Source organism: Staurois parvus, unplaced genomic scaffold (assembly GCF_062004578.1).
Source record: "Staurois parvus isolate SC_StPar_1 unplaced genomic scaffold, SC_StPar_1.0 ptg000011l, whole genome shotgun sequence".
In the NCBI taxonomy this organism is placed as follows: Eukaryota; Metazoa; Chordata; class Amphibia; order Anura; family Ranidae; genus Staurois; species Staurois parvus.
The window spans coordinates 1,798,998-1,826,332 of NW_028317807.1; the positions used below are offsets into that span (position 1 = coordinate 1,798,998).

Sequence of the window (27,335 nt, forward strand, 5' to 3'; positions counted from 1 at the left end):
AGACTCCCTCTCAGACACTGGCTGTTTGATTTTGACAGATTTTTTTTACTGCAGACTACTTAAAGCAAACACAGGTCAAGCAGCGTCTTCAAAAGAAGAGAATTTACTACAAGTAAATAGCCTTAGCAGACTCAACAAAGAAATTCCATACAGTGTAGCAGCCTTTTCACTCTGGCTGGACACTTGCTTCACCTGCCCCTGATTCACATGTACCTGGACTGGAATGCTGGCAGTACTCATGACTGAACAGCTTTAACACAGGAAGCACACATAAAAAAACATTTCCTACCTCCTGCCATGGGTCTACAAACCTCCCAGGTCACCAGGTGATACCTTCAAAAATCTTTTTAAGACTTTGGTTTCAACCATGCTTGATTGAAGAGCAGTGTGTACAGTAGACTTTTACAAAGAATTTTTAAAGCTTTTAGCTAGCTTCGAGCAAATTTCTTGAAGACTTTGAAGCATTTTCCAGCCCCAGTTTGTGGTTGCTAATGTACATATTAGGGGAAATGTTGGCAGTCACTGTTCCATTATTATAGACCAGGGGTCTCCACACTGCGGCCCTTTGCTACCCTTTATCCGGCCCTTGAGACCAACAATGGGGCAGTACTTCTTCCCATAAAACCAGTGATGGTGTACTATTCTTCCCACTAAGACCAATGGTGGGGCACTACTCCTCCCCCTACTGACTAAAAAACTTGAGGCCATGTTTATTCTTATTGATGCTGGGGCCAGGATGTTTTCTGTCCTCACTGGCCCTAATCCAGCCCTCCTAAAGTCTGAAGGACAGCGTACTGGCCCTTTGTTTGAAAAGTTTGGAGAACCCTGTTATAGACTGACAAATACAAGAAAACAAAATGGAAAAAAAAGTTTTTATTTTTAAATAACACTTTCTCAACAAGTGTACACACATATGCAGCCTCACTGACATGGGTCTTCTTCCTTGGGGTCACATATGGGAGTACCTGTGCTTGTGCTACGTGCAAAGCATGCTCCCAGCATGGAGACCAAACTGTCACCAACAGCTCTGAAGCTGGGATGAACGCCACATTATCACTGTGATAGTCTGTGATTGGCTATCACAGTGTACAATCACTGAAGAATCTGTCCTGTGCTCTCTCTCCTCTTGAACGGAGAAAAATATACATTGCATCTTTTTCTCCTTGCTAGAGGAGAAGATTTAAAACAAAAGTTGTGTAAAAAAATAAAAAAGTAAAATAGTCAGATCAGGGTTTAATCTAGGTCAGTGTCAGTTCTAGAGTAAATGTTAGGGTCAAAGATAATGGTCAGGAAGTCAAAAGGTCAGGATCTGTGATTTTAGTAGCTAAAAAAAGTGCTCACTATTATGTCTGGGCCTTATTACGGGTACAAACAGAAAGTAGCATACGCATTGTTGAATTTGTCAGGAGTAGGAGACTTTCTTTTGGGTTGTTCTTTGATGGTAGGCCATGTTAATGGCAAGACTAATACAGCTACATTTCAAAAAAATTATAATTTTTTTTTTTTTTTTTTACTTTTTATGGACCAGTTTTTCTTTGACAATAAAAATACCACCAAAGGGTAGTCATTACCATTTACCACCAAATAAACACCCAATTTACATACGCTATCCCCTCTTCAGTCCATCATGAATAACACTGTCAGCCTCATCCACCTTACCAACCGTTCAGTGTCTGCTACCCTGCTCTGCCATTCCCTCCTTTGGCTGCCACTCACCCAACAAATTCAATTCAAAATACTAACAACAACGTACCAAGCTATCCACAACTCTGCCCCCAGCTACATCACTAACTTGGTCTCAAAATATCAACCAAATTGTTCTCTTTGTACCTCTCAAGACTTCCTGCCCTCTAGCTCCTTTGTCACCTCCCCCCATGTTCACCTCCAGGACTTCTCCCAAGCGTCTTCCATCCTATGGAATTCTCAAACCCAATCTGTCCGACTATCTTCTACTCTGTCCACTTTTAGGTGATCCCTGAAAACTTTTCTCTTTAGAGAAGCCTATCCTGCCTCCATCTAACAGCTGTACTTTTATTTTCTCAATCACCTCATCCCCCAGTTATTACCTTTTTATATCACTTGACCCTCGCTTTTAAGATTGTACTATAAGCTCTAACGAGCAGTGCCCTCTGATTCCTACTGTATGAAATTGTATTATAACTATACTGCTTGCCCTCATGTTGTAAAGCGCTGTGTAAACTGTTAGCGCTTTATAAATTCTGTAAAATAATAATAATAATAACCAGTTGCCCACTACTCTATAGCAGAAGTACTGCTACAGGGCGTAGGGCTGCACAAAACCATGTATATATAAATGATTTGCATCTCTGGGTAGGGGACGCTAGAGTGTGTCACCCTACGCGTGCCGCTATTGGCGGCTAGAGATGTCAATCACCGGGTCACATTGGCCAGCGATTCCCCACCGGCATTCGGTAATCATTGGGGAAAGCTGACAGGGGAAAGACTTGTGTGTAAACAGCACAGGTCTCTCTCCTGCCAGCATGGACATGCTGTTTTGTATCTCTCTGCACAGCAGAGAGATACAAAACAGCATGCCTCTCTAGTAGCACGCAGTAAAACACACACAGCACACAGTTACCCTTTCACCACCCCAGATGTTAACACCTTCCTGCCCAGTGTCAGTGCTTTTTATTAACACTGATCACTGTATTACTGGGGATGTCAGTGGCAGTTAGTGAGTTCCCACCCAGTGTCAGAATGCCTGTCGCAGTTTTGCAGTCCCACTATAAATTGCTGATCACAAAAAAAATAAAAATTTGGTATATACGGTATACCACCATTTGTAGATGCTATAACTTTCACGTAAACCAATTCATTTACATGTATTAGGATTTTTTTTTAGCAAAGACGTAGCAGAATACATTTTGGCCTAAATTTATGAAGAAATTTGATTTCTTTTTACATTTTTTTATTGGATATTCGTATAGCAAAAAGTCAAAAATAATGGGTTTTTTTCCCCAAATTGTCGACCTTTTTTTGTTTATAGCACAAAAAATTAAAAATGCAGAGGTGATGTACAGCGTTGCATGACCGTGCAATTGTCAGTTAAAATAACGCAGCACCCTATCACAAAAAATGGCCTGGTCAGGAAGGGGGGTAAATCCTCTGGAGGGCAAGTGAATAATTTGTCCTGGATATAATAAGTTGTTGCAATTATATGCAGTTTTATTAACATATACCAAAGTTGCAAAACTGGATTCAGGAATTAAGATTTGTTTTACTTTGTCATCATGAAGGGATTCATTTAAATTTTTTCTAATACTGTAATTGTATGTGACAGTTACTGTATCAAATAGATGAACAATGCCATCTGCAGGCTGAAGGCCTTCCCCAATGAAGCTTGCAGATAATCACTGTCTCATAGCTGACAATGATCAAGATCCCAATTGTCAATGTTGAGGACAACTGTCAGTGACAGCTAGAAAAGAGAGCCAATAGCTGTGAAAAGTGTCAGCTGCTGTCTCTCAAAGAAAAGATATTTATTAATGTATCCCCTGAATAGGGCATCATGCTGGGGAACGTTACTATAAGGTACACATACAGTACAGAAGAGGTTAAACAAGCTCCTATCAGTCTTTCAATAAGCATAGATTAGTGCTGAACTTTCTGAAACCCTGGTAGCAGCTTGTTCAAAGTGACAAAATCCCCATCAAAATCTGTATTAGCATAATTAAATGAGAGCTGAAGAGATTTAAAGCTTCAAAAAAGCTTGGAAAATCCCTAGCAAAAGTATCTGTGTATGTACACTGCTCTACATGCTATCAAGGCCACATTTTCCTAAAACTTGATTTCCTAAGAACTTGATGAGAGACTGCCAGAGACTAGGAAAATGGCTGCAAGAGCCTGGGAAAGTGGATGCAGAGCCAAGGGAAATGCATTTTTGAGCCCTGGGAAGTGCCACCAGAGCTTTGGTAAATGCTGTTGTCATCTTAGGCAGGGTGAACATACAGCCAACCTGACAGCCCCCCCCCCCCTCTAAATAAGCACAGTTTACTATGCATCAGTTATGAATGAAGACAGTGACCATTCAATACCGATCACTCACTGTGTTCATTCAGGAAAGGAAGGGGCTGGTAAATGTGACATATTTACCGGCCCCTTCCCCCACTCTCCATCCTGATGGATCCTATTGTGTGGTTTGCAACTGCTGGTGGAAAGGAGAGGAGGGAAGCCGTCAGCACTGCAGCGGTGGGGGCCTGGGCAGCAAGGGGAAACATACGATATGCAGGGAGGGTGACTGGTGTTTTTTGGGGGGCGGTCAATTACTAGAACTGATCCCTATATGGCTCTCTCTGCAGCAGATGAAAGCTGGCAGGAGGGAGAGGAGCTAAATATGATATACCTTCAGCTGCAGAGAGAGCCATACAGGGGATTGGTTCCAGCCCCCCTGCCATGCCAGTCACCCTCCCAGCCCACATCTGATTCACCAAGCTGCCTTGGCCCCCTGCTGGCTTGGGCCCCACACAGGAGGATCGGCGGTACCCCCTTATCCATGGCCCTGGAGCATACCATAGAGATTGAATTGTACAGTGATTTAATCTAAGGACTGGTAAGCTGCAATATATAACATTTTTGTTCATAGATTTAGATATACTTTAAATAATATAAGTGTTGTTAGATGATTTTGCAATTGAAAACTGGATATATTGAACAACACTAAGAGCAGGTGACAAGCATCAATGCACAATGACAGTAGCAATTCTCCTGTAATGTTTTTACATATATAAATATGTTTTTTTATTAGGTTTGAGATTGTAAATATTGTCAGTATTCAAAATTGCTTAAACTCCATCTGCATAATGCCTGATACCATAACAGATTTACAGTTGACTAGCACATAGCAGGACATATGTAAGCATCATGAAACTGGTTGGATGAAATCCAAGAATTTCATGAATACTAAAAATAGTGTAACAACCTTAGGATGCAAATAATTAAATAAATGTATATTTGGAAGCCAGAAGATGAAAATTATGTGAATAGGAAATAAAATAGCTACAAAAAAGATTTTGCAGGAATCAGCACCATGTATGTTTGTGTTAGCTGTTATACATATTAACAGCTTCCCGTCTGCTCTATAGCAGTAATACTGCTACAAGACAGCACGGGTGCGCAAACTCACGTATATATACGTGATTCACACTCCCGCAGTGATCGTGGGCCAGGGGGTGCACGAGCGCCCCTGCTGACCTGACGGTGCAGTGATTTGGTCCCCAAGGGATCAATCAGCAGATTTAGGCCAGTGATGTTGTCAGCAGATCACTGTCACTTGATATATTGTACACAAAGCTGCAGTGTTCGCAGAATTAGGCCTGATCTCTGTTAGCACTTGCAGGTAAATTTTTTTTTGTAGTGGTTCAAGCAGTTCCTGACAGCCAGGTGCTCTTTTTCCCGTGAGTCACACTAGGTATCTACAAATTTAGTGGCCAAAATGTCCAACCAAAAGTAAAGAGCATGTCGGATGAGAGAGAAGGGGAAGCCTCACTGACAGAATCATCTTCAGAATACGAAACTGTAGACAGCAGCAGCACCCTGACAGATAGCTCAGACGATGGAGAAGAGGTCCCTGCTAAGGTCAGGCGTACCCGACCCCATTCCCAGGTTACTGAGATATTGCAATCGCATGATGATTCTCATATGCAGCAAAGCGCCAGTACTAGTGAGCTGTACCTTTTGGTGAACTGGCGAGCACTAGAGGCCTAGTACATCCTGGTTTTATACATATCAGCACTGCAATGTCACTTAGTGACGTGGCAAGTCCCATAAGTGCAGTACAAGCTGGTACGGTGGCTAGCACAAGTAGTGTCCTGCAGCCACCAAGAATTCGCACACAGGCCCGTAGAGCCCCTAGTATCCTTCCGGATGTGGTTGCAAATCCCACAAATTCTGCAGCACCTGTACTTCTCCCATTCACTGCCCAACCTGGAATTCAGGTGGAAACAACAAATTTAACTACTCCCCTTGATTTTTTGGAGCTGTTTTCTTCATGGAAGATCTGTATGCAATGATTGTGTATCAAAGCAATTTATATGCAAAACAGTTTATCACCGCCAACCCACATTCAAACCTTGCCAGACCATTTGCATGGAAACCTATTAGGGTTTCTGAATTGAAAGTTTTTTTGGGGCCTAACCGCCAACATGGGCATTACTAAAAAAAAATTAATTGCGATTGTATTGGTCCATTTCAATAAAAAAATGTTACTTATTAACTTATTAAAGTTTTATTGAGTTACTGTTTTATTGTTAACCATTGCTGTTTTCTTGCCATTCAGCTGCAGCACCAACTTGTTTATTCTGACAGCAAAAGGGTCTTGCTCTCAGAATATAAATAAGTAGGTGTGTGCAGCGCTATTGGATGAGCTTTTTCATCCGCAGTTAAAAAATAGCATATATGCTGAAGCGTGGGGGCCTGGGGTGGCCAGTGAGTGGATGGCCCCTATGCTTCCTTATATATTTAAAAAAAAATTTCGGCAGAGATTTCTTCATCCACATCAACCTATGTGAACAGAGGAAACTGTTAGGTTTTTTTTGTTGACAAAAAAAGAACATCTCATGTGTGCCCACCATTAGAAGTGGATGGATGCAGGGAGTTATATTCTAATGGTGGGCATACCACACACTTTGGGCATACCACACACAAAAAAAGAACATAGCATATATGCCCAACAAGGACCAGCAACGTACTGGTACATCACTGGATTTTGAGTGGTTATGCAAGGATGATGCCTGCAGCAAATAATTCTTTTCAGCCGGCGATCGGCTTTCATGTAAAAGCAATCCTAGTGGCTAATTAGCTGCAGGATTGCTTTTAAAAGCAGCGGGAGAAGATGCACCCCCTCCCCCACTGCCTTCCACGGCCTTCTCGGGCAGTCCCATGCCATTTTGAGAATCTGAGAATGCAGCTGGTGTTTCTGCCAGCTGACCCTAGAGCTGATCGGAGATCAGAATGGCGCCAATCATCTCTATAGGTCTAAGAAATCAGAAGCTATGAGCATTTCATCACATCAATTTCACAGGATATAAACAACACCATTTGTAAATTGAGAAAGCATCTGATCACACCGAACTTGGTGAAATTGGATGATGTAAGGGCAGAGGAGATATCTAGAGTCTAATAGACCCCAGATTTCTCAAAAAAGAATATCTGTCAATGCCCATTGCAGTCACAGGGATTATTTACATCCCCTGTGATAGAATTAAAAGTGATAAAAGTGAAAACAAAAACAAAAAAGAAAAAACATGCCTCTCAACAGATTGCTCAGGGTGTCTACTTTCCGAAAAGGGGTCATTTAGGGTGTTTGTACTGTCCTGGTATTTTAGTACCTCAAGAAATGTGATAGGCAGTCAGAAAGTAAAAGATGTGTAAATTTTATTACCTATACCTTAGTTTGTAGATGCTATAACCTTCACAAAAACTAATTAATATGCAGTTACTGAGATTTCTTTTTACCAAAGACATGTAGCAAAATATATTTTGGCCTACATTTATGACAAAATGTGAGTTTTTTTGGATATTTTTATGACAGAAATGAGAAAATATAGGTTTTTTTTCAAAATGTTCAGTCTTTTTTTGTTTATAGTGCAAAAAAAAAATACCCAGAGGTGATCAAATACCACCAAAAGAAAGCTCTATTTCTGTGAAAAAAAGGACATACATTTCATTTATGTACAGTATTGCATGACCGCGCAATTGTCAATTAAACTAGCGCAGTGCTGTATTACAAAAAATGGCGTAAATTGCAGTATATATACCATAGTTTGTAGACGCTATAACTTTCACACAAAGCAATAAATATACACTTATTTGGATATTTTTACCAAAGACGTAGCAGAATACATTTTTGACTAAAATCATGAGTAACTAGCCGAAATAACAAATATCATTTTTTTTTTAAATTTTCGGTCTGTTTTTTGTTTACAGCACAAAAAAGAAAAAACCTAGAGGTGATCAAATACCACCAAAAGAAAGCTTTATTTGTGTGAAAAAAGGACATAAATTTCATTTGGGCACAGCATTGCATCACCACACAATTACCAGTTGAAATATTGCAGCGCCAAATAGCAAAAAAAGGCCTAGTCAGGAAAGGGGGTAAATCCTCTGGAGGGCAAGAGGTTAATATATATAGTACTACCCCCCTTAGGGTTCACTGAGTTTTGGGTCCCTCTAGAGCTGTGCTCAGTTGGCAACTTCTTCCTCACCTGCACACTGGAGTCAGTAAACAGTCCTTGAACTTGGTTTTGATGTTTTATTAAGGGATATTGAACTTGGAGATCCTGACAGCTTAATGGGTTGGTGGCTGCCTTCCGGCCTTTTGCTGGGCTGGCTCCTTCCTTGCTACTCAGGTTGTCCCTCCTGGAAGACGATGGTACAGTGGAGACTCCCTTGTCCAGCACCAGCCTGGAGGTAGGCCCCTCTCCCAAGTTCCACACTCCAGTCTTCATTCCATCCATACCACCCAACACTGCCCCTGCTGATCAGGCTCATCCAACTAGTTCCCCCTAGCTAAACTTGAGGGGTGCTACATATATTTGTTGTATATTTTTTTATTGGTATTTATTTGTCTTTATACAAGATGCAGCCAAACTAAACATCAAACCTTTTAGTTTAAGAAGCTTGCCAAGGCCTTTAATCTTCAATTATTGATGGGCATTGGGGGATATTATGATAAAACTAGTTTATTTTTGTTTCCATAAAAGAAAGTGTGGAAAACTTTCTGCATAAACTGATGTCTAACAGTATAATACTCTAGTAATATCTCTGTTACCACTTATCATGCATTAAAATTTTGAAAAATCAAAACGTGTCCTCATCTATTCTGAAGCTGAATCCCCTCCCCCATTTAAAACATGTACCTCTATTTTGGAACAGAGGTCCCAGTGGCGGATGGATCAACTTCTGTATGCAGGATATATATATATAGATATATATATATATAGTATATACACACTATATAGCCAAAGGTATTGGGACACCCCTCCAATTCATTGTATTTAGGTGTTCCCATCACCTCCATGGCCACAGATGTATAAAATCAAGCACCTATGCATGCAGACTGCTTCTTCAAACATTTGTGAAAGAATGGGTCGCTTTCATGAGCTCAGTGAATTCAAGTGTGGTAACGTAATAGCTTGCTACCTGTGCAATAAGTCATTCTGTGAAATTTTCTTGCTGCTAACGGTCACGGTCCACGGTCAACTCTTAGTGGTATTATAACAAACTGGATTCAACTGGGAACAACAGCAACTCAGCCACGTAAAATATCAGAGCGGGGTCAGCGCATGCTGAAGCGCACAGTGTGCAGAAGTCGCCAACTGTCTGCAGAGTCAATAGCTAAAGACCTCCAAACTTTGTGTGGTCTTCAGATTAGCACAACAACAGTGCATAGAGAGCTTCATGGAATGGGTTTCCATGGCTGAGCAGCTCCATCCAAGCCTTGCATCACTAAGTGCAAAAGCGTTGGATGCAGTGGTGTAAAGCACGCCACCACTGGACTCTAGCCACTTGAGCCCCAGAGGATTTACCCCCCTTAATGACCAGGCCTTTTTTTGCTGTTTGGCGCTGCACTAATTCAAATGATAATTGCGCGGTCATGCAATGCTGTACCCAAACAAAATTTACGTCCTTTTCTTCACACAAATGGAGCTTTCTTTTGGTGGTATTTGATCACCTGTGCGCTTTTTATTTTCTGCGCTATAAACAAAAAAAACACGAAAATTTTGAAAAAAAACAATTTTTTCTACTTTCAGCTATAAAAAATATATCGTAAACTCAAAGTTAGTCATAAATTTAAGTCAAAATGTATTCTGCTACATGTTTTTGGTAAAAAAAATCCCAATAAGTGTATATTGATTGCTTTGTGTGAACGTTATAGCGTCTACAAACTATGGTATAGATACTGTAATTTATGCCTTTTTTTGCTATACAGCACTGCACTAATTCAAATGATAATTGCACGGTCATGCAATGCTGTACCCAATCGAAATTTACGTCCTTTTTTTCACACAAATAGAGCTTTCTTTTGGTGGTATTTGATCACCTGTGCGCTTTTTATTTTTGGCGCTATAAACAAAAAAACACGAAAATCTTGAAAAAAAACCAATTTTTTCTAATTTCAGCTATAAAAAATATATCGTAAACTCAAAGTTAGTCATAAATTTAAGCCAAAATGTATTCTGCTACATGTTTTTGGTAAAAAAATCCCAATAAGTGTATATTGATTGCTTTGTGTGAACGTTATAGCGTCTACAAACTATGGTATAGATAATTTGAAATTTACACAGCTTTTACTTTCTGACCGCCCATCACATCTCTTGAGGTGCTAAAATACCAGGATAGAACAAACACCCCCAAATGACCCCTTTTTGGAAAGCAGACACCCTAAGCTATCTGCTGAGAGACATATTGTGTCCATGGAAGATTTATTTTTTTTCCACAAGTTTCTGGAAAATGACAAAAACTTTTTTTTTGTTTTTTTTTTTACACAAAATTGTCATTTAAATGATTTATTTCTTGCAAAAGCCATGGGTATATGTGAAATTATACCCCAAAATACATTCTGCTACTTCTACCGAGTATGAGGATACCACACGAGTGACAGTTTTTGGGAGCCAAGCCACATACAGGAGCCTGAAATCCAATGAGCACTTTGAAAGCCTGAAAGTGCGTAACTTCTTCATTTCACTTCCCCACTACCTATCACAGTTTTGGAGGCCCTGATATGCCAGGATAGCACCAAACCCCCCCAAATGACCCCTTTTTGGAAAGTAGACACTCCAAGGAATTTAAAAAGAGGCATGGTAAGTATTTTGCAGATCTAATTTTTTCTCACAAGGTTTTGAAATATAAAAAAGAAAAGAAAAAATATATTTTTATTTTCTTTCTTCATTTTCCAAAAACTTGTGGTAAAAAAATAAATTCTTCTATTCAACATGCCTCTCAGCAAATAGTTTGGGGTGTCTACTTTCCAAAAAGGGGTCATTTTGAGGGGTGGGGGCATTTTATGCCCAGCATTAGAGGTTTATGCCACACATCACTCACTCTTCTAACCACCTGAAGACCAAGCCTTTTCTGACACTTTTTGTTCACATTAAAAAAATCTGTATTTTTGCTAGGAAATTAAAGTGAACCCCCAAACATTATATATTTTCTTAGAGCAGACACCCTAGTAAATAAAATGGTGGGTGGTGCAATTTTTTATCTCACATATTACTTACACAGCGATTTTTCAAACGCAATTTTTTTGAAAAATATACACTTTTTTAATTTTAATGCACAAAATTACAATATATTGGCCAATTATTTGGTATGATATAAAAGATGATGCTATGCTGAGTAAATAGATACCAAACATGACATGCTTTAAAATTACGCATGCCCTGTGCAATGGCGACAAACTGCATACATTTTTAATATCTATAGGCAACGCTTTAAAAGCCTTTACAAGCTACCATTTTAGATTTACAGAGGAGGTCTAGAGCTATAATTACTGCCCTTGTTCTGACGTTCGTGGCAATACCTCACATGCATGGTGCAATCGCGGTTTCCATACTGGGAAAGGGTCAACGCTCACAACCGCAGGTGTGCGCGTGCGCGGATGGGCGAGGGTCCTTTTTTTTTTTCTTTTTTTTTTTTTCTTTTTTTCTGATTTATTTAATTATTTTTACACTGTCCCTTTAATTTATTTATTTTTTAATCACTTTTAATGCTATCTCAGGGAGGGGGAGGGGGGGGCCATTTTCTCCCGCTGCTTGTAAAGGCAATTCTGCAGCTAATTAACCACTAGGAATGCTTTTACATGAAAGCCCATTGCCGGCTGAAAAAAATAAAACCAGGATGATGCCTGCAGCTGCAGGCATCACCCTGGTATAACCATTCAAAGTCCAGTGATGTACCAATACGTCACTGGTCCTTGTTGGGTGTATATGCTATGTTCTTTTTTTCTTTATGCAGCCTGTGGGCTGAATGAAAAAAAAGAGAAGAAATCTCTGCCAGAAAAAGTGTGTGGTATGCCCACCATTAGAAACCTCCCTCAATCCACCCACTTCTAATGGTGGGCACATATGAAATGTGCCAACAAATATAAAATATATATGCCGAAGCATGGGGGCCATCCACCCACTGGCCACCCCAGGCCCCCATGCTTTGGCATACATTCTCTTTTTTTTAACTGCGGATGAAAAATCTCATCCGACAGCACTGCACACACCTACTTATGTCTATTCTGAAAGCAAGACCCTGTTGCTGTCATAATAAACAGGTCAGTGCTGCAGTTTGACGTTCCTGCAAAGAAATCAACAATGGTTAACAATAAAACATAAACTCAATAAAACAACTTTATAAGGAAAAGTGTGTGGTGGTATGCCCACCATTAGAAACCTCCCTCAATCCACCCACTTCTAATGGTGGGCACACATGAAATGTGCCAACAAATATAAAATATATATGCCGAAGCATAGGGGCCATCCACCCACTGGCCACCCCAGGCCCCCATGCTTTGGCATATATTCTGTTTTTTATAACTGCGGATGAAAAATCTCATCCAACAGTCGAACAATCACAAAAATGACAACAACAAAAAAAACTATAACTATTTTTGGTTTTTATATTTTTTTATTTTTTTGGGGGGTATTTGTACTTTTATTTATTTTTTTTATTTTTTTAACTTTTTTTTTCCAAACTTCAAACATTTAAACAGCTGGTAGGGTCTCTCCAAATGCGATAGCCAGTTTCCTGACTACCTAACATCTTTTGAGACCCTGTGTAAATGTGCCCTGATCTGTGCCGTGCTGTACCCTATACTAATAGTTCACTAGTGTATGGTAGAGGCGGAAGCAGGGCTTGATGCAGAGGCCAGGTTGGCCAGGACAGGAGGGACAACAATAGCGGCTGTCACGCCTAATTCCACGTTTGCTGCAGACACGACATCTTTTTTGGGGTCTTCTTTGGGTTGGGGTACCAGGAATGGTATCGAGAAAATGTCTCTCATGCAGACGGCTAACTGCATCTGGGAGAGGGATTTGGGGCGCAGCACCTTCTGGATACAAAAGGGCCCTGATGTTCTCTAACTGGAAATTTAGGTATGATCCACTATGTCCAGTTGCTTTATAGAGAACAAAAGCATTATATAGAGCCAATTGAAATAAATAAACTGACACTTTTATGTACCAGCGTTTGGATTTTCGGGAAACTAAATACGGCTGCATCATCTGGTCATTGAGGTCCACCCCTCCCATGTTAAGGTTATAATCGTGGACACAGAGGGGCTTCTCAACAACACCAGCTGCCGTGGTAATTTGGACGGTCGTATCTGCGTGAATGGAAGACAGGAGGTAAACATCCCGTTTGTCCTTCCACTTCACTGCGAGCAATTCTTCATTTCTCAAGCAGGCTTTTTCCCCCTTTTTAAGACGGGTATTTACAAGCCGTTGGGGGAAGCCTCGGCGATTAGATCGCACAGTGCCACATGTGCAAATTCCCAAATTGAACAAATGTCTAAATAGTGGCACGCTTGAATAAAAATTGTCCACGTATAAGTGGTACCCCATATGGAAATAGGATGACGCCAAGTCCCAAACTATCTTGCCACTGCTCCCCGTGTAGTCTGGGCATCCGGGGGGCTCCAAGTAACTATCTTTTCCCTCGTAAATCCGAAACTTACATGTATAGCCTGTTGCCCTCTCACAGGTCTTATACATCTTGATCCCATATCTGGCACGCTTGCTGGGGAGATATTGTTTGATTACAAGGCGGCCAGAATATTGAATGAGGGACTCATCGATGCAGATGTTTTTCTGGGGAGTATACACATCTGCAAATTTTTGGTTAAAGTGATTTACGAGGGGCCGAATTTTGTGGAGCCGGTCAAATTCAGGGTCACCCTGAGGACGACTGAGTGAGTTGTCGTAGAAGTGCATAAAACGCCTTATCGTCTCATATCTATGCCTGGCCATGGCAGCAGAGAACACGGACATGTGAACAAGAGGGTCGGTGGACCAATACAACCGCAATTGATTTTTATCATTAATGCCCATGTTGAGGGTTAGGCCCAAAAAAACTTTAAATTCGGAAACCGTAATGGGTTTCCATGCGAATGGTCTGGCAAGGTTTGAATTTGGGTCGGCGGCGATAAATTGGCGTGCATATAAATTGCTTTGATCCACAATCAATGCATAAAGATCTTCTGTGAAAAACAGCTCAAAAAAATTAAGGGGAGTATTTAAATTTGCTGTTTCCACCTGAATTCCGGGTTGGGCAGTGAATGGGGGAAGTACGGGTGCTGCAGAATTTGTGGGCTGCCAATCGGGATTTGCAAGCACATCCGGAAGGACACTAGGGGCTCTACGGGCCTGTCTGCGAATTCTTGGTGGCCGCGGGACACTACTTGTGCTCGCCACCGCACCAGCTTGTACTGCACTTATGGGACTCGCCACGTCACCAAGTGATACTGCAGTGCTGGTATGCCTACGACCAGGACGTACTAGGCCGCTGGTGCTCGCCAGTTCACCAAAAGATACTGCGGCACTAGTACTGGCACTCTGCTGCATATGAGAGTCATCATGCATTTGTACCACCTCAGCAACCTGTGAATGGGATCGGGTACGCCTGACCTTAGCAGGGACCACTTCCTCGTCGTCTGAGCTAGCTGTCAGGGTGCCGCTGCTGTCTGTAGGTCCATATTCTGAGCCTGGTTCTGCCAGTGAGTCTTCCCCTTCGCTCTCACTTGACATGCTCAGAATCCTATAGGCCTCTTCACTAGTGTACCTTTGCTTAGACATTTTGGCCACTAAATTTACAGGTACCTAGTGCAACTCACGGGAAAAAGAGCGCCTGGCTGTCAGGGACTGCTTGAACCGCTACAAAAAATTTACCGACAAGTGCTAACAGATATCAGGCCTGATTCTGTGAACACTGCGGTTTTGTGTGTAATATGTATCAAGTGACAGTTATCTACTGACACTGCACTTGCCGGGGGAGAAGGGGGGGGCGTAGGGGCTAAACGCAGGTGCTGGCAGGTGTTGGGGCTGATCCCGCTAACACTGCGTTTTTGGGGATACTAAAGTAATGTGAATGCTGGTATAGCGCTGATCTGATCAAAGATATTGATCCAATCAGACACTATACTAGCAATGAAGGTTTAGCGTGCAAGTAAGCGTGTTCCTGGCAATCAAGGGGTCAAATGTGATTATTTGTGTACTAGCGGGCAAACTGGTGCTATCTGGGAGGGGCGCTAAAACTATCGGAAGTCACCAGTACCAAGTCACCAGTACCAATACAGTGATCAGTAAAAATCTGTTCACTGTAATCAATGACACTGGTGACAGGGCAGTGAAGGGGTTAACTGGGGGGGGGGGCGATCAAGGGGTTAAATGGGATTACTGATGTACTGGCGGGTAAACTGGCGCTATCTGGGAGGGGCGCTAACACTATTGGAAGTCGCCAGCGACACTGATACAGTGATCAGTAAAAATTGGTTCACTGATCAGTGACACTGGTGACAGGGCAGTGAAGGGGTCAACTCAGGGGGGGGGGGGGGCGCGATCAAGGGGTTAGACGGGACTACTGGTGTATTAGCGGGCAATCTGGCGCTATCTGGGAGGGGCGCTAACACTAACGGAAGTCGCCTGCGACACTGATACAGTGATCAGTAAAAATTGGTTCACTGATCAGTGACACTGGTGACAGGGCAGTGAAGGGGTCAACTCAGGGAGGGGGGGGGGGCGATCAAGGGGTTAGACGGGACTACTGGTGTATTAGCGGGCAATCTGGCGCTATCTGGGAGGGGCGCTAACACTAACGGAAGTCGCCAGCGACACTGATACAGTGATCAGTAAAAATTGGTTCACTGATCAGTGACACTGGTGAGAGGGCAGTGAAGGGGTCAACTCGGGGGGGGGGGGGGGCGATCAAGGGGTTAGACGGGACTACTGGTGTATTAGTGGGCAATCTGGCGCTATATGGGAGGGGCGCTAACACTATCGGAAGTCGCCAGCGACACTGATACAGTGATCAGTAAAAATCGCTTCACTGATCAGTGACACTGGTGACAGGGCAGTTAAGGGGTTAACTGGGGGGGTGGGGGGGGGAATTAAGGGGTTAAATGGCTTTATTGGTGTACTGGGGGGCAAACTGGCGCTATCTGGGAGGGGCGCTAGCACTATTGGAAGTCGCCAGCGACACTGATACAGTGATCAATAAAAATCGCTTCACTGATCAGTGACACTGGTGACAGGGCAGTGAAGGGTTAACTGGGGGGGGCAATCAGGGGGTTAAATGTGTCCTAGACTGTGTTCTAACTGTCAGTGTGCTGTTTTACTCACGTTTAAATGTCTCTTCTTCTCTGTCTGGAACGGAATGTGTCCAGGCAGAGAAGAATGACATCATATCCTGCCCTGTGTAAATATCAACACAGGACAGGATAGGACAGGCACCGATCATCCGATTTCAGCCAGAAATCACTGGCTGAAATCTAATGATTGATCCCTCCTGGATCGAATCGGATCACCCGCGGGTCGGCGGGAGCGCGCGCGCGCGCCCCCTGCCGGCGAAAGTGTCGGGAGCGCGGAACCCGTTTTTAAACGTGGTTTTGCGCTCCACTGCCGCCCTGCACACGTATATACACAGTGGCAGGGCGGCAAGCGGCTAGAGTAGTGGAGACCTGTTCTCTGGAGTGATCAATCACGCTTCTCTGTCTGGTAATCAGATGGACATGTCTACACAGAGTCCTGACCTCAACCCAATAGAACAACTTTGGGATGAATTAAAGCAGAGACTGCGAGCCAGACCTTCTCGTCCAATGGTCAAACATTCCCATAGACACATTCCTAAACCTTGTAGACAGCCTTCCCAGAAGAGTTGAAGCTGTTATAACTGCAAAGGGTGGGCCAACTCAATATTGAACCCTATGACTAGGATTCCATTAAAGTTCATATGTATGTAAAGGCAGGCGTCGCAATACTTTTGCCAATATAGTGCATATATACATATACGTATATATGTACTGTATATGCACACATACCTGTATTACACACATCTATATATTATCCTGTAGAGTCAGCCTTAAGTGATTGGCTGTGGGATAGGCCAGGGACATGAGAAGATGGGAAGGCATGGAAAGCAACAACGGGAGCAAGTCAAACATCAAAAATTAACCTTTTGTGCAAACTTCCAATTCTTTTATTAATCAGGAAATGGTTTTCTCATCGCTCCTAATAACAAAACGCACTATGATGTTTATTAGAGACCCCAACCTAACTGGACTTAAAGGTCAGATTTACAGTATATCTATAAAAAAAGTTATGATGAGTCATTATCAGTATTGAAATACCAAACCTGACAATTTTGGGTAATAATAATTATGATCAGTACAGACAACCTATTTTTACAGGAAGCCAATGTGAATTGGGGAGTGCCTTAAAGACAAATACAGTGCTGTCATAACAAAGGGAATACGGTAACAATGGTACAGGGGTTTTTATCCTCAATGATCAATATTTTCCAAGATAGGCTTGGCTGTTAACATCTTAGACATGAAAGTGTTTCCCTATATAGCTAAGATCAGGAGATTCTTCTCAACCTCTGAATTAAGAGACCCTCATCAAAGAACAAGGGAGTTTAAAGCTGGCCATGTGTGAAAATAGTTACTTGGTGGTATTAGCAATGTTCCATACAACAAAAGTTGATTGGTGAGCGACTTTTTTTGAAGGTGCCAGCTGGAAATTTTTAACCAAACAGCACTTCATGTATTTTGATGGCTGGCAGCACTGGCTTTTAAAATACAATAGCTGCAGTTGTTGTTTAACTACGCAAGTGTTTCTCAACCTTTTTCCAGTCAGGGTGCCCTTGAAAATTATTTTCATTCTCAAGGCACCATAGCTAAGGGTTGGTTCACACTACTGCACATCAGGAAATGCATGCAAAAATGCATGCATTTCCAACGAGCACACAAATGCACTGCTCTTCAGCAGACGCACAAGGGTGCGATTAATTCCTAATGTTACCCCCATGCATTAGCAAATCTGTTTTTGGTGTGGTGCAATTAAAAAGAAAATTGGTTTGGGGACTGGGGCCAGTTCACACTAGAACACAGTATGTGAAAGGAGCGCTTCAATTGCATTTCCCTCACTGCAGGTGATTGCATTGCCCTTGCAGTTTGCATGTAGGTGCCAGTGCATTGTTAATGACATCCCAAGCACAGATCGCAAATGCAGTGTGTTGAAAGCACCAGATTGCATTCAAATGAATGGGCTGCAAAATTCCCCTCTCTGCTAACCTCTACACCCCCATCCCACCCTGCCCACATTTAGACCCTAATCCCCCTGCTAATCTCCGCACCCCAGAACCCTTCTGCTAACCTCTGCATTGCAACTCCCCCTCTTCTCACCTTGGTACCCAAATCCCCTTTTCTGCTCACCTTCATATCCCAAATTCCATCTCTGCTCATCTCTGTACCCTGAACCCCCCTCTGTTCACCTCCACACCCCCTCTCTGCTTGCGTCTGTACCCCAATCCCCTTCTGCTCACCACCACACCCCAAAACCCCCTCTCTGCTCACCTCCACACCGTCAACCCCTCCATGCTCACCTCCACATCCCCAACTCCTCTCTGCTCACCTCCACACCACCCCAAAACCCCCTTCTACTAATCTCCACATCTCCACATCCCCCACCCCCTCTCTGCTCACCTCCACACCCCCAAAATCCCCTCTCTGCTCAACTCCACAACCCCAACCTCTCTCTGCTCACCTCCACACCCCAAACCCTTCTTTGCTCACCTCCACACCCCAAACCCTCTCTGCTCAACTCCACTCCCCAAACACCTCTCTGCTCACCTCCACACCGCAAACACCTCTCTGCATACTTCCACATCGCTCTCTCTGCTCACCTCCACACCACAAAACCCCCTGTTAGCACTCCTATGTACACCATTCACCCTGCTAAATGCTAGAATCTAACCTGTACCCTCCCTTTTGATCTCCTCTGCGCCCTGATTTCCACTACCAGAACCTCGGGTCAGGCCGTTCTTCTATTGCAATCCACACAGCTGTGGGCGGTGCTGGCCCAGTACTGTCCTGTAGGAGGAGACAAAGAGCCTCCACCTGACTGTGCTGACTGAGCTCTTGCTCTTGTACTATTCATCAGAGCAGGAGTTCTGGTAGATTTCTTTAAAATAACAAACATGTTATACTTACCTGCTCTGTGCAATGGGTTTGCACACAGCAGCCCTAATTCTCCTCTTCTCAGGTCTCCCACTGGCGCTCCTCCCTCCTGCCAAGTGCACCCACAGCAAGCAGCTTGTTATGGAGGCACCTAAGAAAGGCTAGCTCCCGAGCTGCTTCTCTGTCTATCTATTCACACAAACACACAGCTTGGCCCTTCCCCCCCTCTTATAATGTCTCTTCTGAAATAAGATGAACCTACTTGCGTGCTCTCAGCATTCTCAGGCATGTAAACTGAGCACAGCTTACAGCACTGGCCTGATCCCTGTATACCAGGATGACTAGCTCCTGTGCATGTACAGGAGTGATGTCATCCCATACCGGCCAATGAAGATGGGTGTAATTCACTGTTAACTATGGAGCAGGGGCAGACTGACCATTCGAGCACTCGGGCACTGCCCAAGAGCCCAGGGTCAGTAGGGGGCCCCATGAAATGCCCCTGGTACCTTTTATAGGCTTTTTTTAGTGTGGGCAAGGACACAGGGGCCCCACAATCCCCTATTGCCCGGGGGCCCCATGAGTTGTCAGTCCGCCCCTGCTATGGAGACACTCTGGGCAGCACAGTGGCTAAGTGGTTAGCACTTCTGCCTGGCAGCACTAGGGTCATTGACTTGAATCCCAAATATGGCATTACCTGCATTGAATTTGCATGTTGTGCCTGTTTGGGTTTCCTCCTAAACTCCAAAGACATATTTGTAGGTTAATTGCCTCCTGTCTAAATTGGCTCTAGTATCTGTAGATATGAATGTGAGTTAGGGACCTGAGACTCTATGCTCCTTGAGGACTGATGTGAATAAACAATACATGTAAAGCATGTTTAAACTGACAGTGCTCTATAAGTACCTATAATAAATAACTTCATTACAAAAGCAACTTAGAGCAGAAATATATTTTATTGTATTTTTTTCTCATTAAAAATAGAGATATGTTGAACATTTGCATGACTATTGTGGAATAGTGTGCAAATTTGCCTCTTATAACATATCTTCAAGTCTGCGAGGTGTATATTGTGGGTTAATGTGATAAAAAAAAAATTGTCTCAGCCATGTAGAGTTCAAATAGTACATGGCTGTACTAAGGGTCCAGCCAAATAAGTTACCACTGTAACAACTTTATTTGAGCATCCTGGGGACATAATTTATGTGATAACCTACCTTTGTTTTTGGTTCAAGAATTTTGACTCCGTATATCGATATTTGAAGTTCCACTTTCGGAGTTTTCTGGCCTTCTGACTTTTTAATATGTCTTGCAAACTAAAACAAAATACAAATCATCAAAACTGTCAAAGTGGTAAGGAAAAGGGCATCTACAGCATATTTTCAGTAAGCACATACAGTATCTTAAACTATAATTCAAGTATAAAGTCATTTTTGAGGTACCATTTAAAATGCTGCACCCATTTCTGTATTGCATATATCTTGTCTGACTGCCCATAGCCATTCTCTTTTTATTCATTGGATTTATATTCTTTCAATCACATAGGTTTAGAATCACATGTAGACATTAATTAAGGTGGTCTGAAAGCAAATTTAGCCTGTCCAGAAATACCCATTCTTCTTGGAATTAGTGGAAGGAACCAGGGAAGGCAAAATATAGACCGATTAAACTTCAGCTTTAATGGCCACCATATTTTTCATAGCTTTAACCACTTTCACTCTGGAAGAGGCCCTTCCTGACCAGGCCATTTTTTAACCATTATTTTAACTGATAATTGCGCGGTCAAGCAACGCTGTACCCAAATTAAATTTCTGTCATTTTTTTCCCCACAAACAGCATTTTATTTTGATGGTATTTGATCACCACTTATTAACAATAACGTATAAAGCCATTTATAACTCTGCCCCAAATTACATCAACGATCTTGTCTCCAAATATCACCCAAACCGTCCTCTCCGCTCCTCGCAAGACCTCCTGCTCTCTAGCTCCCTTGTCTCCTCCTCCCATGCTCATCTCCAGGACCTTTCCAGAGCTTCCCCCATCCTCTGGAACTCTCTACCCCAATTTATCAGACTATTACCTACTCTGCTCACTTTTAGGCGATCTCTGAAAACCTATCTCTTCAGGGAAACCTATCCTGCCCTCAGCTAATAATGGAATCTTCTACTTTTAAAACTAGTCCATCCCCCACAATTACTACCTTTTGTACCACTAGCCCCTCCCTCCTAGATTGTAAGCTCCAAGGAGCAGGGCCCTCCTTTCCCTCTTGTATTGAACTGTATTGTTGCTGTCTTGTCTCCCGTTATATTGTAAAGTGCTGAGCAAACTGTTGGCACTATATTAATCCTGTATAATAATAATAATAATAACCACTGCATTTTTTATCTTTTGCGCTATAAACAAAAAAAATAGACAATTTAAAAAAAACCGCAATATTTTTACTTTCTGCTATAAAACATATCTAATTAAAAAAAAATCTAATTTCTTCATAAATGTAGGTTAATATGTATTCTGCTACATATTTTTGGTATAACAAATTCCTTATAAGACTGTATTGATTGGTTTGTGCAAACGTTATAGCATCTACATACGGTGGTATATATACTGGAAATGATTTATTTTTATACTAGTAATGGCGGTGATTAGCAACGTATAGCAGGAATGCAATATTGCAGTCAGACACTAACTGACACTGACATTTGTGAACCAGTGACACTAATACAATGATCAATGATAAAAATATGCACTAACACTGTACTAATGACACTGGTTAGGAAGGGATTAAAACTCTAGGGCAATCAAAGGGTTAACTGTGTGCCTAGTTAGTGCTTTTGTATAAACTGTGTGCTGCTTTTACCAAGGGAAGTGATGTATCTTATTCCCTGCTTTTCTGGGAACATCTACTGCCCAGCACCTGCAAATTCGCTTTCAAAGTCGAAGCAGTCTGCCAGCGGTGTGCATGCATGTCCCCTGGGTGGAAGTGCAGGATCAAATTTATTTACATGATTTTGCACAGGAGGGCCACCCTGTAGCAGTATATCTGCTATGGGGTGGTCCTAAAGTGGTTAAAAGTGTTTAGGAGATGTAACAACACTGCAGCCATGTTTATTTGATAGGCCAAATGTGACAAGGGCATGAAGCCAGAACTGGTGTCTGTCATACCTGCAGCGCTGATGTTGGGGGGTGTAAGCACAACAGAAGCTATAATATCTGTCAACACTAAAGGCATTCTTACACTTAACCACTTGTAATTCCAGAGGATTTACCCCTCTTCCTGACCAGGCCATTGTTTTGCGATACAGCGTTGCATTACTTGCATTAACTGGCAATTGCGCTGTCATGCAACTTTGTTCATAAATTAAATTTATGTCACTTTTTTCCCCCACAAATAGAGCTTTCTTTCTATGGTATTTGATCACATCTGCGTTTTTCTATTTTTGCACTATAAACAAAAAAGGCCATCAATTTTGAATACAAAAAACCTATATTTTTTACTTTTTGCTATAAAACATATCCAGTAAACTTTTTTTTTTAAATCTAATTTATCCATGTAAATGTATTCTGCTACATGTATTTGCTGGAAAAATCCCAATACATGTAAATTAATTGGTTTACGTGAATGTTATAGTGTCTACAAATGTCGGTATATATACTGTAATTTTATTTTTTTTCCCTAGTGATGGCGGCAATCAGCGACTTATAGCCGGACTGCGATGGGCATTCTGACACTGGGTGGGAACTGACTAACTGCCACTGACATCCCCAGTGACACTAATACAGTGATCAGTGCTAATAAAAAGCACTGACACTGGGCAGGAGAGGGTTAACATCTGGGGTGATGAAAGGGTTAATTGTGTGCTGCGTGTGTTTTACTGTGTGCTACTTAGAGCGGCATGCTGTTTTGTATCTCACCACGGGACTGCGGTAGGCATTCTGACACTGAGTGGGAACTAACTGCCACATCCCAATGACACTAATACAGTGATCAGTGCTAATCAAAAGCACTGACTCTGTACTAATGGCACTGGGCAGGAAGGGGTTAACATCTGAGGTGATCAAAGGGTTAACTGTGTGCTGTTTTACTGTGTGTGCTGTGTGTGTTTTACTAGGGAAACATGCTGCTGTGTATTTCTCTGCAGAGGGAATGTGAGCACTTATTAAAAAAGGGGGTAAAAAGTATTTATATTGTTTTTTATATGTATACACAAATGTTTGCCTTTGATTTCTATTTTAAACATTTCATTTCTATTTCAAATGTTTTACAAAGTGAGGGTTTACATATACTTTAAGATTAACATGTCTGCACGTGGCTAACTGCATATCATTGCAATCAGTCTCCCTGAATGACAACTGCTAAAATAAAATCCAAGCCACCTAGAAAACATATTGTTTATTCTATTAGTACTATCATCCTAATAATTCATGTACTATAAGGCACACATGGTGCTTTGCATTCTTTCCTCCTCTTCATAGACTTTGGATTCCAACCTGCATGGGGGTTTTCAACAAATGAAAAATCTTACTGTGTGACAGAGACCACCCTGATTGTCAGAGGGACTTTGGGATCATTGTAAATGATCCTTGAAATTTCTATTATCAGGCCATATATGACCACCCACAGACTTGCAGAGACAAAGCCACTATGCAGTACTTAGCAAAGCCGTAAACAAATGTAGCAAGTATTCTTAAGCTTGTGTACACCAATCTGATAACCTCACTTAAAAATAAATCTTTAGATAAAAGAACTGTATTATTTCTTGCCCTGTTTTTCACAGTTTTAATTATATATATATATATTTTATTTTTTTAATCTGTATATCTGAATTATATTAATATAATGTTAATTACATTTGTATTTTATTTATTACAACACATGTTATTCTACATATAAACTGTGTATATTAACAATGGGATTCATTTAAAAAACAGACAAGCAGTTTAATTGTCACAAATGGTGAATTTGGAACACAGTTTGTCATAGAGTTATACTACCACCTACTGGTTTACATGGTAAGGTACATGTTATTTTATGATTCATAAATGATGTACCAGTAAGGACTATGCTAAGTAATAGTAATAGTAATAGTAAATTTGGCAAGAAATTATTCACCTGCCTCTGTTGCTAAAGTGCAATAAAAGGTAACAATACTTACTTCTGCTCCAACAGTCCGATGCCCTCAAGGTCCCTCACATCTTTCTACCCGGTTTCTTCCGGGTGCCAGTCTTTGGCAATCTTGATTGGCAGGTGCGGGATGACATCACTCCCATGCACTCATAAGAGTCATTCATCCTGACACACTTAGCCCCTGGTCACATCAAAGTCGATTTTGAAATCGATTTCAAAATCAGGTGATCTGCCGATTTCAGTTGCAATTTGCAAGGCGTCTGACACAGATGTCTATGCAAATTGTAACAAAAGTAGTGCATGTACTACTTTAGAAATTGCTGCGACTCCTACCAAGTCTGAAGTGCACCGATATGACTGCTCTAATAATGGACAAAAGGTGCAACTTGGCATACGATTTGCAAGTCGCATGGCATGCAAATCGCATGCCCAATCGCACCTGATGTGACCGCGGTGTAAGGGCTAGTTCGCATTGGATGTAACTTGGCATGCAATTAAATGCCCCGTGACTTGCAAATTACATGCTAATTCACATCCTATTGTCCACAATTAGAGCGGTCATATTGGTGCGTTTCCGACTTGGTCGGAGCCGCACCGATTTCAAAAGTAGTACATGCACTACTTTTGGTGCGATTCACATAGACATTTGTATAAGATGTCTTGCAAATCGCACCTGTATTGGTGGGTCCCCTGACTTTGAAATCGTGCAACTTCATTGTAAGTCGCACAATTTCAAAGTCAGACTTGATGTGAATGGAGGGTAAGCCCTGGTTCACACTGGATGCGATGTGGCGTGTGATTTGCATGCCCTGCGACTTGCAAATTGCATGCCAAGTCACACCCTATTGTCCACAATTAGAGCGATCATATCAGTGCGGTTCTGAATTGGTTGGAGCCGCACCGATTTCAAAAGTAGTACATGTACTACTTTTGGTGCAATTTGCATAGACATCTGTATCAGATGTCTTGCAAATCGCACCTAAAATAGGCATGTCATCCGACTTTGAAATCGTGTGACTTCACTGTAAGTTGCATGATTTCAAAGTTGGGCTTGATGTGAATGGAGGGTTACAGTGCCAGAAATGTAAATGTAATGTAATGTACCACCATTTACATTATGCAGCAGATTGCAAACAGGAAAGTACGTTTATTTTATTGAGGAGATATTGCATGTCCCTTCAGCAATAAACAGCTTGCCTGTTGGCAAAAAGTTAAACAAAATGCATTTAGTTCTACTTCAAACACTGTCTAGGAGTTACTACTGTAGCAATCACCACTGCAGGAGCTGATGGATATATTAAGTTTTCAAACTTCCTATTGGTGACCCGCCTTGTTGTTGCACCTGACAACTCACAGACATACCATTGGCAAATATTAAACTTTTAGTCACTTTGTCTTTTATGTAGTTTTTTTCCCCAATCAACATGAGAAGATAGGGTTATGGGCTTAAGATACCCAAAACCCAAGTATCCTAGGCCTTCAAATATTAGCAGATTGATATGGGCTGATTTACTAAAAGCAAACAGACTGTGCACTTTGCAAATGCAGTTGCACTGATTTTCCCCAGAGCTTAGTGAAGGTGGTGATTGAGTATTCTTTACAAAGTGAAGTGTCTCCACTTTTACTAAGTTCTGGGGAAAATGTGTGACTGACCATTCGGGCATTGCCCGAGGACCCGGGGTCAGTAGGGGGCCCGGTGAGAGGCTCACTGGGTACAATTCACTAAGCGGTATCTTACCACATCCAAGTATGTGGTAGGATACTGCATAGCATTTAAAAAAAAAATTTTTAATTCACCAAAAAACACTACGAAAATATCGCATGAGTTATTTTATCAAGTCATGCAGTATTTTAGTAGTGAAAACCATGCGTTAATGTTTCAGCTGTCAGAGGGGTTCCCACTGACAGCTGAATGTAAAAGAAAGCATTGCTAGCAAATAATAAATCATTTTAAAAAATGGCATGGGGTCCCCCCTCCATCCATTCCAAACCCTTTGGGTTTGGCTTGGATTTTGAGGGGGAACCCCCCCCCCACCAAAATAAAAAAAAAATGGTGTGGGGGTCCCCCTCAAAACCCATACCAGGCCCTTATCCGAGCATGCAGCCAGGAAAGTCAGGAAAGGGGGAGGACAAGCAAGCGCCCCCCCTCCTGAACCATACCAGGCCACATGCCCTCAGCATTGCTTACATATTTAAGAACTGTCAAGCCAGAGGAGCAGTCAGATGGCAGGGAGCCAGCATCGGGAGTGGAACTTATTTTTTTTGGGGTAGGGGCGGTGGTGGGCATTGTGATTGATGTTGGATCTACTTCGGGGTACATTCTGTCTCCTGTCTTTTTTCACACTACACCTTTTTTTTTTTTGTGAATGGGTAGCGGTACCATGTACCCCATACTCATTCACATGGGGGGCGGGATCTGGGCGCCCCCTTGCTAAAGGGGCTTCCAGATTCCGATAAGCCCCCTGCCCACAGATCCCCCCCTGCCCACAAGCCTGGGTTGTGGGGAAGAGGCCCTTGTCCTCATCAACATGGGGACAAGGTGCTTTGGGGGGATTGTGATCACATGATCACAATGTTATTGAGCAAAGCTCATTCATAACAGCTCTGCTTCTCTTCCTTGTGAGCTCTGATTGGCCCACAGCTGTCATATGATACATGGGGCCAATCACAGCACCCTGCACCATGTGACCAGCTCCAGCTAATCACAGACCACTATCTTGAGCTGTCAAAAACATGACAGTTCATGAATGAATTAGGTTCATGACAGCAAGCTTTGCATTGCAGGAGCAATTATCTTTATTTATCCTGCAAAGCAAAGTGTAAAAAAAAAAAATATATATCCCTGTTCACTGATCACTATTGTAACATTGTGCTATTCTGATAAAAGTATACAAAAAAAAATGTTAAAAAAATAAAATAAAAAATATATTGAGAATTTAAAAAAAAAAAGCAAGGGTTTGGTTTTTGTTTTAACTGCTTGCCATCGGCTTCCCCCATTTTGTGGGCAAGCAGTAGCTCTGGGCAAAGCGACTTAAT

General features: G+C 42.0%; 1 protein-coding gene across 5 annotated transcripts in view; it reads right to left on the reverse strand.

The window, feature by feature from the left end:
* The window catches only part of GULP1 (GULP PTB domain containing engulfment adaptor 1), a 639,668-nt gene that overhangs the window by 196,362 nt on the left and 415,971 nt on the right, over positions 1 to 27,335 (reverse strand). For all 5 annotated transcript variants that reach the window (XM_089670051.1, XM_089670042.1, XM_089670060.1 and 2 more), the window contains one exon: positions 20,392 to 20,490. In XM_089670051.1, the coding sequence (XP_089526177.1) occupies positions 20,392 to 20,490 (99 nt within the window). The remainder of the gene's footprint in view (positions 1 to 20,391; positions 20,491 to 27,335) is intronic.